The sequence below is a fragment of the Gymnogyps californianus genome, chromosome 13, assembly GCF_018139145.2.
Source record: "Gymnogyps californianus isolate 813 chromosome 13, ASM1813914v2, whole genome shotgun sequence".
Classification (NCBI taxonomy): Eukaryota; Metazoa; Chordata; class Aves; order Accipitriformes; family Cathartidae; genus Gymnogyps; species Gymnogyps californianus.
This window is the reverse complement of record NC_059483.1, coordinates 16,898,584-16,913,128: the sequence shown is the minus strand read 5'-3', so window position 1 is coordinate 16,913,128 and position 14,545 is coordinate 16,898,584. Positions and strand designations below refer to the sequence as shown.

At 65.2% G+C, this 14,545-nt stretch overlaps 3 protein-coding genes across 3 annotated transcripts in view; 1 reads left to right on the top strand and 2 right to left on the bottom strand.

The window, feature by feature from the left end:
• The first annotated feature begins 2,488 nt into the window (after positions 1-2,488).
• GNAT1 (G protein subunit alpha transducin 1) lies at positions 2,489-5,837 on the top strand. Its single transcript, XM_050904419.1, has 8 exons — positions 2,489-2,594; positions 4,029-4,071; positions 4,362-4,503; positions 4,577-4,734; positions 4,823-4,951; positions 5,037-5,166; positions 5,262-5,415; positions 5,647-5,837. Exons 1-8 carry the CDS (start codon positions 2,489-2,491, stop codon positions 5,835-5,837), a joined length of 1,053 nt encoding a protein of 350 aa, XP_050760376.1.
• A 1,043-nt stretch (positions 5,838-6,880) lies between these two features.
• Positions 6,881-14,029, bottom strand: LOC127021445 (guanine nucleotide-binding protein G(i) subunit alpha-2). Its single transcript, XM_050904501.1, has 8 exons — positions 13,822-14,029; positions 13,500-13,641; positions 12,958-13,118; positions 10,269-10,397; positions 8,938-9,067; positions 8,546-8,699; positions 7,948-8,155; positions 6,881-7,783 (listed from the first exon to the last, which is right to left on the bottom strand). Exons 1-7 carry the CDS (start codon positions 13,998-14,000, stop codon positions 7,965-7,967), a joined length of 1,086 nt encoding a protein of 361 aa, XP_050760458.1. The 5' UTR covers positions 14,001-14,029; the 3' UTR covers positions 6,881-7,783; positions 7,948-7,964.
• Positions 14,030-14,354: 325 nt separating this feature from the next.
• GRM2 (glutamate metabotropic receptor 2) overlaps positions 14,355-14,545 on the bottom strand; it is a 6,154-nt gene continuing 5,963 nt past the window's right edge. The window contains 1 exon segment of the mRNA XM_050904889.1: positions 14,355-14,444. Within this exon segment, the coding sequence (XP_050760846.1) occupies positions 14,355-14,444 (90 nt within the window).

The following is a 14,545-nucleotide window of genomic DNA, read 5'->3' as shown; positions in this document are numbered from 1 at the left end:
CCGTGGGGAAGCTGCAGACCACCCGGCAAGCCCAGGAGAAGGGGGCTGTGGGGCCAGGGTATGCAGCCCCCCCCCTCCCCGGGGGTTTGGTGGGGGGAGACAGGACCCTCGAGACAGGACCCAGGTGTCCAGGCCATGGTGGGGGCTCAGCCGGCATCTTCGGGTGGGGAAGGGAGGGAGAAGGGGGCTGTGCCGGGGTAAAACCTCAAGCAGCCACCGGCGCTTGCTGGCACCGGCACCCACAAGCGTTTGGGGCACCCAGCCCATCAGCCACCCCCTCGGGGCACCCCGGTGGGTGTGGGGGGGTTGTAAATAGTTGTACATGGGAAGCGCAGGGGTGGCCGGGGCTGAGCAAGTGTCCCCCACCGCAGCTGGGGGCACCCCCAAATAAACACTGGCTTTGGGACAGACGCGGGCGCCTGCGTGTGCTCTGTCGGGGATGGGGAGCAGGCAGCTGGGGGCTGCGCTGCTGCCTCACCCCCGTCACGTAATCCCCTTAACTCTGCCCATGAGCCCTGCCGGGGGTGCGGAGGGCTGGGCTGGAGCCAAGCGGGAGGCGGGGGGCCCTGGAGTAGCACTGGGAACACTGGGAAGCCGAGGGCACTGGGTGCTAGGGGGTGGGCACTGGGCAGGATGGGTAGCACGGGGAGGTGGCAGTACTGGGTGGTACTGCCTGGGTGTTAGGGGTATGCGGGGGGCATACGCTGGGCTGGGCTAGCGGCCAGTACTGGGTGGTACTGGAGGCACTGGGAGCACTCAGAGTCAGTACTGGGTGTATTGGGGGAGGTACTGGAGCACTAGGATTTGGTACTGGGAGATGGTACTTGGTGGTACTGGGGCCATGGGGCGGGGGGGGGGGGGGGGCTCTACAGGAGGCACTGGGGGTGGTAGTTGGCAATACTGGGCTGTGCTGGGAACACTGGTCGGTACAGGGGGCAATGGGGGTGGTACGGGGCTCCTCTGGGCAGTCCCGGAAGGCACTGGGGTCAGTGCTGGGAGGTCCTGGGCTATATTGGGGACAGTACTGGGCACACTGGGGGCGGTGCAGGGCTATACTGGGGGCGGTGCAGGGCTATACTGGGGGCGCTGGGCTGGGCCGGGAGCTGTGCTGGGTCCTTTCGCCCCCTGGCGGCCGAGCGCGGCGCTGCAGGAGCCCCTCGGTGCGGGGGGGGCGCTGGGGACAGCGGGGGGGGTCGGGACACGGGGGCACTGGGCTCTACTGGGGACACTTGGGGGAGTCCTGGCAGGGCCTGAGGACACCAGGGGCGGGGGCATGGGGACACAGAGGGGTTACTGGGGTGTCCCTGGGGACACTAAGTCTTAGTGGGGTGGCCACGGTGGCAATGGGGGGCACTGGGGACACGGGAGGGGGGAGCTGGTGGCCTAAGGACACTGGGGAGGGGCACTGAGGGGCCTGGGGACATTGGGGAGGGGGTCACTACGGTTGGTGTGGGAGCATGGGGGTGGCACTGGGGTGCCCCTGGATGTTGGGCAGGTTTGCGGGGGGGGGGCATGTTCTAAGGACACTGTGGGGGGACTGGGATTGCTTGGGGACACCAGGGGGTTACTGGGATTTCTCCTTGGGATACTGGGGAGTGTTACTGGGCAGGGGCTTGGAGACCCTGGAGGTACTCGGGCATCCCTGAGGACATCGTGCAGGTGTTGCTGGAGGGACTTGGGAACACTCCAGGGGGTGACACTGGGCTGGCCTGGTGACACTGGGAGTGTACTGGTGGGTGGCTGGGGACACTAAGGAGTGCACCTGGGGGGCCTGGGGACATTGGTGGAGGGTCCTGGAAGGGGCCCTGGAAACACAGGGTGGGGTGACGGGCTGGCTTTCGATCACTGGGGTATGCCCCTGGGGACACTGGGCACAGGGACCTGAGGATACTGGGATGGCTTACTGGGGGGGGCTGTGGGCACTGGTCCAGAGTGGGGGGATGACCAGTGTGAGCTGGGGCCAATGGGGACATTTCCACCCACTGCCCCCAGCCCCTGCCAGACCCCAGCGGAGCCCCCAGCTTCAACTCCCCCCAAGGTCCCCAGCAGAGCTGGAGCTGGGTGGGGGTCCCACGTCCCCGGGGGTGGCTGGGTCACTGCCCCAGCCCCAGGGCAGGGGCAAAGTGGGGGGCTGGCCAGCCTTGGGCCCCCCCGGCAGAAGCGCTGACGCTGGGAGCTGCGGGATTGCTGAGCTCAGCCCGCTGCAGATTTAAGGGGGTTTATCCAGGGAGGGCAGGGGGGGGCCAGCTTAAGCCACAGGTGCTGAGCGCAGCGCCCTGCCAGGCAGCCCCCCGGGACCTTGGCCCTGTCCTTGGCCCACATTGGGTGGGCGGCGGCAGCGGCGGTGGCAGCGGCAGCAGGGCAGTCAGCGGCGGGCGCGGCGGGCGCAGGGAGGCGAGCACTGGAGGCGGCGGGGGGCTGGAGCTCGTTGCCCATCCTGGTGCTGACCTCCAAGGAGCGGGTGAGCCGCAGGGCCACAGGGCCGAGGATGGGCGCCGGGGCCAGCGCTGAGGAGAAGCACTCCCGTGAGCTGGAGAAGAAGCTCAAGGAGGATGCTGAGAAGGATGCCAGGACTGTCAAGCTGCTGCTGCTGGGTATGGGGGGGGACAACACCCTGGGGGAGGTACCCATCCTTTGTGCATCTCACCCCAACAGCCCACCCAATGTTTCTCTGACACTTCCTGGCACCCCTCAACCCAACCAGCCCACCCCAACAGCCCCCCCTAAACCCAACCAGCCCACCCAATGTTCCCCTGGCCCCCAGATGCACCCCCAGACCCAACCAGTCCACCCCAACAGCCCACCCAAAGTTTTCCTGATTCCCCCAGCACCCCTAAAACCAACCAGCCCACCCCAGCAGCACCCCCATTCCCAGGCAGCCCTAAACCCAACCCACCCACCTCAACAGCCCACCCGATGTTTCCCTGATGCCTCCAGCACCCCTAAACATAACCAGCCTACCCCAAGAGTGCCCCCAACAGCTTCCCGCTCCCAGGCACTCTTAAAACCAACCAACCCACCCAACAGCCCACCTAAAGTTTCCCTGAGCCCCCTAAACCCAACCAGCCCAGCCCAACCATCCACCCAACAGCCCCCTGCTCCTAAGCACCCCTAAAACCAACCAGGCCACCCAACATTTCCCTCACCCCTCCTAGCACCCCTAAACCCAACCAGCTGACCCCAAAAGCCCACCCAATGTTTCCCTTGCCCCCTCGGCACCCCTAAACCCAACCAGCCCACTCCAACAGCCCCCCATTCCCAGGCCCCCCTAAACCAGTGCTTCTGAACAGCTTGCTCAACAGCTCTTCCCCCCCATCCCCCACCAGGCACCCTGAACCCAACAACCCATCTGAACAGCCCACCCTAAGAGTCCCCAGCTTCTAGATGTCCCCCAAACCCAACCAACCCACCCAGCATCCCCTGACTCCTAGGCCCCCCCAACCCCAACCAACCCATCTCAAGAGCCTTCACCAACACCAGCTACCAGCACCCCACCCCGGCAGCCCCCTCACCCCACCCCATCCTCCTAGGCACCCCCGTGCAGCCCTCACCACCACCCCTGTGTCTGTCCCTGCAGTCCCCCAGCACTGTGGGTCCCTCCCAGTCCCTCCCAGCTGCCCCAGTGGTGCCCGAGGACTGGGGTGCCCTGGACGTGGTGGGGCCATGCATTGCCATCACTGCCCTCCTGGCTCGCCCCAGGGCACGTCCTCCTGCACTGCCACAGGCTTGGGGCATCAGGTGGTGGGTGGCGGGGTTGTGATGCCACCGTGTCCCCAAGCCCTCCCCTGGGTCCCCGAGCACATCTCCGGCTGAGCTGCCGCAGATCCCATTAGCCACAGCGGCTCAGCCCAACCTTAATGCCCGCTGGCACCAGGCTGTAATCCCCCTGCCCTGAGCCACAGACCTGGCATGGCCACCAGTGCCCCCCAGCCGTGCCAGGCACCGCAGGTCCCAGGGGCCCAGCACATGGCGCAGCCGGGGGTGCCCGTGGCATGGGCACCGCCGTGACCTGTGCTTTGTCCCCGCAGGAGCAGGGGAGTCGGGGAAAAGCACCATCGTCAAGCAGATGAAGTAAGTGCCAAGGGGTGCCACTTGGCCATGCCCCACCGTGCCACGTGCCTGCCCCACACCACAGCCACGGGGTGCCCCTGTCCCACCATGCCTGGCTCTGCCCCATGCCACAGCCATGGGGTGCACCCACCCCTTAGTGCCTGGCTCAACCCCACAGCGTCCAGCTCAGTCCCATGCTGCACCCATGGGTGCCCTCACCCCACAGTGCTCACCTCAGCCCCATGCTGCACCCATGGGGGCCCCCCACCCCGTGGCACCCAGCTCAGCCCCATGCCCTCCTCCCCGGCCAGGATCATCCACCAGGACGGTTACTCGCTGGAGGAATGCCTGGAGTTCATCGCCATCATCTACAGCAACACGCTCCAGTCCATGCTGGCCATCGTGCGGGCCATGACCACCCTCAACATCCAGTACGGGGACTCAGCTCGCCAGGTGAGGAGCACCCCATGGTGGGCAGGGGGGCACCCCCAGCCTCCCGGCCCCGCTGAGCCCCTCTCCCTTGTAGGATGATGCCCGCAAGCTGCTGCACCTCTCGGACACCATCGAGGAGGGCACCATGCCCAAGGAGATGTCAGACATCATCGGGCGGCTCTGGAAGGACACAGGCATCCAAGCCTGCTTCGACCGCGCCTCCGAGTACCAGCTCAACGACTCGGCCGGCTAGTACGTGGGGTGGGGTGCTCTGGGCAAGGGGCGGAGCGGTGTCTGGGGGTGCCGATCCGTGTTTCATGCCTGCCACATGCCTGGCCAGCTACCTGTCAGACCTGGAGCGCCTGGTGACCCCCGGCTACGTCCCCACGGAGCAGGATGTGCTGCGCTCCCGCGTCAAGACCACCGGCATCATTGAGACCCAGTTCTCCTTCAAAGACCTCAACTTCAGGTGGGGGCTGAGCCCCTGGCGAGGGCTGGTGCCAGGGGGGGCGGGCAGGGGGTGGGGGGTGCTGACCCCCCCTTGTCCTGCCCAGGATGTTCGATGTGGGCGGCCAGCGCTCAGAGCGGAAGAAGTGGATCCACTGCTTCGAGGGGGTGACCTGCATCATCTTCATCGCAGCCCTCAGCGCCTACGACATGGTCCTGGTGGAGGACGACGAAGTGGTGAGGAAAGCTCGCCACTCCATATCCCCCCGGCTTTGTCCCCGTGATGACATGGGGGGTCGCCATGGGGCTGACGGGGTTGTGTCCCTCTGCAGAACCGCATGCATGAGAGCCTGCACCTCTTCAATAGTATCTGCAACCACCGCTACTTCGCCACCACCTCCATCGTCCTCTTCCTCAACAAGAAGGATGTCTTCCTGGAGAAGATCAAGAAGGCCCATCTCAGCATCTGCTTCCCCGACTATGACGGTGAGGGTGGCAGCGGCTCTCCCACCAGGTGCAGGCGGGTGGTGGTGGGGTGGTGTTGAAGGGTTGGGTGCCAGCACCCTGCAGCAGCCACCCACCAGGTGTCCTCAGCACCCCATGCAATCGATGCTGCGCTAGCCTTGCTCATGGACCAAGCGAGGTTTGCCTACCCGGGGAAGCGCTGGGCCAGCACCCAAGGTGGGAGGGACACCTCGCTTACTGCCATGCCACCAGGTCCCAACACCTACGAGGACGCAGGCAACTACATCAAGCTGCAGTTCCTGGAGCTGAACATGCGGCGGGACGTGAAGGAGATCTACTCCCACATGACCTGCGCCACTGATACTGAGAACGTCAAGTTCGTCTTCGACGCCGTCACCGACATCATCATCAAGGAGAACCTCAAGGACTGCGGGCTCTTCTGAGCCCCAGCCCCAGCACCCCCTCCCCTGCCCAGGCCTCCCCCTCCCCCAGCCCCACCGCTGCCCCCACCCCACCTCCGCAACCATCTCCACTTTCCCCAAACCCCTGGGATTTGACCCACTCAGCCCCGGAGCCACCCCTGGGTGGGGGGCACGGCCCTGCTCCCCCTCCCCGCCAGCCCTCCCGCCAGCCAGTGCTGCAGGGCACCCAGTGCCACTGGGTGCTGGGGGTCCCTGGGTGCCCCTTGGAGCTGGGGGGCACTGGGGTCCCTTGGGGTGCTGCAGGGGGCTGAGGGTCCCTGAGTGCCCCTTGGAGCTGAGGGGTGCTGGGGCGTCCTGGAGGTCCCTGGGTACTCCTTGGAGCTGAAGGGTCCTGGGGGTCCCTGGGTTCCCTTTGGAGCTGGGGGGGTGCTGGGGGGGTCCTGGGTGTCCCTGGGTACCCGTTGGAGCTGAGGGGTGCTGGGGGTTCCCTTGGGTGCTGGAGGGTCCTGGGTACCCTTTGGAGCTCGGGGGTGCTGAGGGCTCCCTTGGGTGCTGCAGGGTGCTGAGGGTTCCTGGGTGCCCCTTGGAGCTGGGGCCTGCTGGGGGTCCCTTGGGTGCTGCAGGATGCTGGGTGTCCATGGGTGTCCCCTGGAGCTGGGGGTCCCTGTGGGCTGCTGGGTGCAAAGGGTGCTACATTGCTCTTGGGGCCACAGGTCACTGGGTGGCACTGGGGCCACCTGGGTGCCACCATCCCCTTGCTGCAGGGCCATGGGGTGGGCATGGCCCCCCAGCAGCACCCCCAGCAGCTGAGTCAGCACCCCCAGAGGGGCTCAGCCCCCCAGCAACATCCCAGCTCCCTCCCCAAGGGTCCCACTGCTGCTCTCACCTCCCACACCCAGGGGATGCTGCCGAGCCCCCGGGGTGCTGCCAGCCCACCCCGCGTCCCCCTCCCACCTCCGGGCCCCCCCCCCAGCCCTCCCGCAGAGGTGAAGCACCCATGCCCACCCCCGGGGCATGGGGAGGGAGGGGGTCAGTATATTTTTTTTTCTTTTTTTTTTTTTTTTCTCCCTTTCTACATTTTATTATTTCAAACCATGTGAACAATTCGGTAAAATATCCTGTGGGAAAAGCGAGGCCGCGGGCACCAGCTGAGGGGGCCCCCCTGGGCTGGGGGGGGACAGCGGGGGCCACTCTGTACAGCGGGCTCTCCTCGCCCAACGCAACAGCTAGCCCTACAAAACTAGGTTTAGAAAGAAGGGGGGGGGGGAATACAGGCAGCGGGCAGCACCCCCCTGCCCGCCCTCCTGCCCAGCCGCTGCCCGCCGGGGGCTGCCCGTCCCTCCGGGCGGGGGGCAGTGAGGCGGGGTGGGGTGCGGACCCCCCCCAAGGCACACGGTTGGGGGGTGGGCTGGCCATGGAGGACGCCGCCACCATGTAGCACTCGACGCTTTTAAATAGTTTGGTAAAAAGGTTTCTTTAAAAAGCAACCTCCCCCCAGCCGGTGTGGTGTGGTTTTTTGCATGGTTTTCGGGTTTTTTTTTTTTCTCTTTCTTTCTTTTCTGGTTTACTAAAAGGAATGTCATCGGTCGTGTTTTTGGCCGGGTGGGCATCCCCGAGGGGACCCCTGCGTCCCTCCCGTGCCAGCAACACTTGCAATGTAAACAGTGAGAGCGCCAGGGCTCAGGAGTGAACGAACAGGGGGGCTGGAGCGGTTCAGGGGTTAAAAACCAAGATTAAAACCTCGTTTTCCCCAGGAAGGGTGACGCCGGCGAGGAGGAGGAGGAGGAGGAGGAGGAGGAGGAGGAGGATGGTGGGGGGCGAGCGGGGGTGGCAGGGGAGACATGGGCCCTGCCACCGCGCTGGCACCCAAAAAGTCTCTTTACGGGGTGGGGGCGGAGGGATGAATCCGAAGAGAAGCAGGAGTGGGGGGCGGCGCGGTCCTTCCTTCGCTGGCGCGGCTGGGGGTCCTAGGAGAGAGAGGGTGGTGAGCGGGTGGGGTCTGGGGACAGGGGACACGGGCACCCACCACCAGCCTGTGCCACAGCGGGACGGCAGGCAGTGCCCATCCTGTTCCCGGAGGATGCTCTCTGACCGCCCCATCTGGGGGGCCACCACCGGGACCACCACCCACCTGGGCAGCGCCGGCCCTCAGAAGAGCCCGCAGTCCTTCAGGTTGTTTTTGATGATGACGTCGGTGACGGCGTCAAAGACAAACTGCACGTTCTTGGTGTCGGTGGCACAGGTGAAGTGGGTGTAGATCTCCTTGGTGTCCTTCCGCTTGTTCAGGTCCTCGAACTTGCTCTGGATGTAGCTGGCCGCCTCATCGTACTTGTTGGCCCCTGGGGAGGAGGAGACACTCGGCTGCTCCGCAGTCGCCCTGGGACACTGGCACCACCCTGCCACCGGCTCCGAAGGGGTTTGGGCTTAGCTTGGCTCCCTGCGCCGCTGCAGCCACCACCCCGATGCCAAAGTGATGCTCCCCAGGCACAGTGAGCCTCAGCTAAACCCCCCAATGGCTGCTGCCCCTTGTCCCCCCCCCATCTTCCCCCATCCCCTGGGGCACCTCAAACATCACCGCACCGCACCCCACCCCACTCGCTGCCCCAACACACCGCTCCCCAGGCACAGGAGAGCCACCATCTCCATCCCCAGCATCTCCCGCTACACTGCCTGGGCAAGGCACTGCCCGCTCCTCCTGCCAGGGTGGGCACCGAGGGACCCCGCGGTACCTGTGTACTCGGGGAAGCAGATGGTCAGGGGGCTGTGCACGATCTTCTCCTCGAAGAGGTCCTTCTTGTTGAGGAAGAGGATGATGGACGTGTCTGTGAACCACTTGTTGTTGCAGATGCTGTCGAACAGCTTCATGCTCTCGTGCATCCGGTTCTGGCAGGGGAGACAGCAGCCTGAGCTGGGCAGGGACCCCCAGGCAGCGCCCGCCCCACTGCTGCCCAACCTGCTGCCCCCACACCACTCCTGCTTGCCCGAGCAGGGGATGCTGAGGGCCCTGCAAGGCTTGGGCCACGCTGGCCAGGGCACTGGTGGCCACCAGAGGAGGGGGTGCTCCCCCGGCTCCTCAAGGAGGGCACGGCTCATGGCGCCGGCTCCATCCCCCCCGACTCACCATCTCCTCATCTTCAGCCAGCACCAGGTCGTAGGCACTCAGGGCCACGCAGAAAATGATGGCCGTCACCCCCTCGAAGCAGTGGATCCACTTCTTCCGCTCTGAGCGCTGGCCGCCCACGTCAAACATCCTGCGGCAGGGAGGTGGCATGGTGATGGGCAGCAGCTCCCAGCCCCACCACCCTCACCCGCTCCCTGCCTCAGTTTCCCCAGCTGCCCAGAGCAGTAGCTGTGCCGGGAAAAGGCACCAGGGCAGGCAGAGCACGGCACCTCTGCCCCAGGGATTTTGCCAGTGCCGCGGATCCGCCCCGGCACCCGCTGCCCATCCCAGGGACAGGGCAGCATCCGGGCTCATTTCCCAGCCAGAGCAAATCCTCGCCGTGAGCCGGGCAGGATCAGGCCGCCTTTCCCAGGGGGTGTTGGCGCAATGCTCCCTGGAGCCAGGCTCCAGGAGAAGCTCTTGGAGACCCGCTCCGGCACAGGCACTGCGGGGTTTTGCCGGAGCCCTTGCACCGAGGGGAACCGCTGGTGCTCAGCCGAGCGGCTGTGGGCTCAGCGGGATCGCGGGCAGCGTGAGGGCTCAGGGGATGATCCCAGTGCACTGCGTGCCTCTCCCGCTGTGGGCAGCAGAGGATGCCCTGCCTCCACGGAGAAGAGCCCGGCAGCAGCGCCACGTCTACTGCCAACCGCCCAGCCGGCGGGGAGGCTTCCTGACTGCTGTGCCCCCTCCCCGGACCATCCTCTCTGCCCCGCTGCCACCTCCAAAGCACGGCTCTGGCGACGCGTGACCAAGTGCCTCCATCCCACCAGGGTGGCACAGGGGTCCCTGCGAGCCCCCCGCACTCAGAGAGGACCCCAGCAGATTTTTCTGCCAGCAGCCCCATTGCCAAGTGACTAAATCCCCCAGGACGTGCGCAATGCCGGCTTTTTGCCTCGGAAACCAAAGCCCTGACTGTTTCCCATGGGTTTTCAGTGGTAAGCAACCCTGGGGTGCCAGCGGGCAGCAGCGCCGGTGCCCGACTCCAAGACCCCCAGCTCCCGCCCAGCACCCTTCCCGTGGCGGAAGCGGCGTCATGGCACCCGGAGGATGCCTTCCCCCTTCCCCTCCTCGCCAGAGGCTGGATCCGCCCCTGGGCTGAGCCCTGCAAGGCGTTTTTGAGGCTGCTCCAGCTATTTCGGTGGTTTCCGCTCTCTCCGAGGCAGCAGTTCCCGCCATGAGCAAACCCGGGGGGGGCTCAGTGCATGCAGTGTGCAAGCAGGATCCGGCCCGGCACGGGGAGGAAGGGGTTTTTTTTGCCTCGGAAAAGGCAAAAGGGAAGTGGTCAGACGTACTTGAAGTGCAGGTCCTTGAAGGTGAAGTGGGTCTCTACGATGCCAGTGGTCTTCACCCTGGTGCGCAGCACGTCCTGCTGGGTGGGGATGTAGTCGGCACGGGCTATCCTCTCCAGGTCGTTCAGGTAGCTGGGGAGGGAGCAGAAAGGCACCGTAGAAGCTGGACTGTGGGGTACGACCCACCCAAATCCCACGGGGCATCCCCACACCGCCCAGGGTCCCCTGCCCACACCCCGGCATCGTCCATTCGGGGTGGTCAGCGCTAAGCCAGGCAGCACAGCAGACCCCATCCACACCCCAGGGTCACCCCGCAGCCCTGCCAGACACAGGCAGGGCAGGGCAGGGCAGCCAGCTGCTGGGGCAGCAAGGGGATGCACGGGAACCAGGGCTCGGGGAGCAGCGTGCTGGCACCGGGGGCTGGGCAGGGGACGCAGCCGGGGCTGGGGGGCTCCCCCCCGTTCCCCCGGCCTTTTGCACGGGGGAAATGGCAAGAGGAAAGTATTCACTGCTATGGCAACCGGCCGCAGCGCTGGCGGAAACAATCGATGGCGCCGTGCCATTTATAGTCAAAAAACACAAAGGGCTGGCGTCCTGGGAGGAAGCGGGAGGCAGGCGGCCGGAGGGATGGGGAGCAGCATGGCTGGGGTGCTGCTGCCCACCCCGAGCCCCCCAGGGTGGCATCACCTGCCCTGCTGCCTGCCCGGCCCTGCCAGACCCCGGCTCCCGGCAGCAGTGGTGGCTCGGTCCCCAAGCAGCCGCCGAGACCGGCTGAGTGTTGCCGGGGGGATCAAGGCGCGTTTCGATTTCTCCAGCTCACGTTGCTTTAATTGGGTTATTATAAACAGGCGCCTTTAAGCAAATTAGGCTTGCGCTAATTAAGGCCTTTGCAGCCCCTTAATCTGGTGAAAGCCAGATTACAGCTCATGAGGCCACGGGGATCCCCGGCTCCGATGGCAGTGCGGCCACTCGCCAGCTCCCAGGAAGCCCTCCAGCGTGCCGGGGCAAAGCCGGAGCCGTGGGTGCCCTGGGACCCTGCCGTGGGTGCAAGGGCGGGGGGGCCGGCACGCCGCCGCCACAGAGCAGCTCGAAAACAGCCGGAAACACACGCAGCCTCCGGCTGACAAAAAAACAGGAAACACCACGGCAGGGCCGTGCGCGGCGCCGGCGGCACTCGGACCTCGCACCCAGCCCCAGGGTGCCGGCGAGCACCTGCCCCGGCACCCTGAGCTCCTGGCACCCCAAGGGGCCATGGAGGAGGAGGCTGGGGGCTGCTGCAGAGGGCTGGGGTGCAAGCGGGCTGCATGCCAGGCATGGCACAGGGCTCCTCGTCCCCAGGGTGCCCTGTGCCCGCAGCACCGCAGGCACAGCACCATCCCTGCAGGGATGGATGGGGCACCAACTACTGCACCGGCATCTCCGTGGGGCTGGAGAAAGGCTGGAGCAACAGCTCGAGGGGGCTCCTAATTAATGCTTGTCCAACCCCCGCAATGTGCCAAACGCTCTATAAACGCACTTGCAGTGATACTCGATTTGCAGACGCTTTGCAAATGTATTTGCTCGAACTGTGCGTGCGAGCTGCCAGGCACCTGCCGGGTCTCCCGCGCCTCCAAACCAGCACCCACGGCACAGCGTGGCACTGCCTGGGAAACGCCGGCACTGCCTGGGGAGCGATGGGGCTGAGCAGGACAGGGGCTGGGGAGGGAGGGCGGGCGGGTGCTGGGAGGGAGGAAGCGAAAGCCACGGGCGCTGGAGGAAGGCGCTAGCAGGAGCTTCTCCGGGGTCGGTGCTTCTCAGGAGCTTTCCCGCTACCTCTTCCCCCAGTGACCTCAGTGCAGAAGAGGGACCCGCTGGTGCCAAGCAGGAGGGGATGGCTGGGTTGGCACACAGGGGGACCAAGCAGCCCCCAGGATGGTGGCGAGTCCGAAGGGTGCTCAATCCCTGGTGGGGCCAGCCTTGGCGGGGGTTTCCCGGCACACCACGAGCTCCCCCCCGCACTGCTTTACCACGAGGGGTCTCGGCAGAGAGGGCAGGAGGGCACCATGCGAGCTGAGCGCAGCCTCGGCCACACCGCCCTCTCCAGCAATCATACTTTAGGCAGATTAACTTATTTATTAAATCTCTTCAGGGATAAACCCAACCAGATGCAGGCAATTTGTCTACCTAAACACCAGTCTGCCGGCTAATACGCCAGCTAATACGTCCTTCCATATAAACTCATTTGAAAAGAAAAAGACGACCCTCTTGTGCATCCTGTTCAGATATAAGGGTCCCCAGCACTTTCTTTGGGGCTCTTCCTTGCCTTCATGGCCCACGCCCATGGGCCCAGGGATGGGCAGGACCCCCAGCTGTGCTCACATGGGGGGAGCCATCTCAGGATACAGAGGCCAGGGGAGAGCACCCCCGGGGAAGGCCAGTGGGCACAGAGTGGCAGCAGAAGGGGGATGCCCCGGTACCCCCCTCCCGGGGGACACAGAACCCCACCAGAGGAGGAAACAGCTTTCAAAACATCCCCCTTCCCAGTTCTGCTCCGGCTCAGCCCAGCGCCGGGCGGGAAGTGGCAGCACCAGCCCCCAAGCCTGGCGATGGGGAACAGCAGCCCCCGGGGGGATTTTCTGTTGCTCAATAAAAGCGATGCGGCCCGCAGGGCTTGGATCCAGCCGAGCTGGGGGAGAGCAGCAGGGGTACTCACTAGGCAGCGGAGTCGTTCAGCTGGTACTCTCGGGAGCGATTAAAACAGGCCTGGACCCCGTTGTCAGCCCACAGCCTCCGGATCACATTGGCCAGGTCCTCTGGCATGATGCCCTGCTCCTCGGCAGTGCAGGAGAGCGCAAACAGCTGCCGAGCGTCATCCTGCAGAAAAAAAACCAGGGCTTGAGCACCGGCATGGGGTTATCGAGGCTCGCTCTGCCCCAAAAGACCTGACCAGAGCCCACCATGTCCCACCCAGACAGCGGGGCAGGAGCTCCAGCGGTGGATGAGGACAAGATGCAAGGGAAGCAGCGGGACCCCCTCCCCTGCACCCATCAGGGGCCGTGCCGGGGCAGCCACCCATGGGTTATGCTTTGGGTCCCCCCATCCTCAGCGCCAGGGACAGGAGGTCACAGCCAGCCAGGGAGCAGCAGGGCTTGGGCAGGGCCACCCTTACTCCTGGTCCAGCTCTGGGCACATCTGCTTTTGCCCCCCAAGAATCCCCACCCCTGCCAGGTGTGGCGGGAGCAGGAGGGCACTCACCGCTCTGGAGGAGTCTCCAAAGTCAATCTGCAGGTTCCCCATTGCCTTGATGATGGCCATGATGGACTGGATGGTGTTGCTGTAGACCACAGCTTTGTACTGCCGGCACTCCTCCTCTGAGTAGCCATCCTCATGGATGATCCTGGGGCAGGGGAGAGACACAGGCAAGGTCAGCCCTTTGTGGGGCACCCCAGGGTGCTGCTCCCCACCCATGCTCTGCGGCAACACCGATGGGGAGCTTTCCCCAGCCGCCACCGGTTTTGGAGCCCGTGGCCGAGGTCTGTGTGGTGTCGGCCGCAGCAACGGTGCAGGGACCACTCACTTCATCTGTTTGACGATGGTGCTCTTCCCAGACTCGCCGGCACCTGCGGAGAAACGAGAAGGGGGGATGAGCAGTGAAGTGCTGCCTGAAGCCGGGGACCCCCACCCTACTGGGACCTCCTCCAGCCCAGGGAGGGAGGGCAGCGGGTGGCTCAGCCATTGGAGAAGAGCTCTTAGCATCGGCTGGAGCAGATGCTTGGATGGGCACCGGGAATGTCAGGGCCAAGAAAGGGGGAGGAAAAGGTGAGCCTGGGGGGCACCTTGCAATAGCTCTGGAGTGGAGAAATGACACCTGCTCCAAGCCAGAAAAATGGCATCAATGCACTAACGTTTGCCCTGCAGTCCCGGTGTGCTGCAGCCGAGATGACTGGCAGCCCCGGCTTTGGCCAAGCTTGGGCATGGGGAGCCCCCTGCGACGGGGGGCTAAGCCCTGCCTATCACCTTCCATCCCAGCTCCAGGCAGAGCCTGAGCTTAGCTGCTGCATCCTGCATCCCACATCCTGCACCCCTATTGTGCCAGGGGACAACGGAGCATCAGCCCCGCCACGTGCCCACGGCTGGAGCTGGCAGCGGCCAGGACGCGGAGATGCTCGTGCCACCAGGTATGGGCAGGGAGCCGGGCACCTGAAGCCGAGCACCCCAGGGAACTCGGGAAGAAGCTGCCGCCTCCGCCAGCCAGCTCGAGCGGCTCCCGGTGGGATCAGCCACCCCCGGGTTGCTTTTTA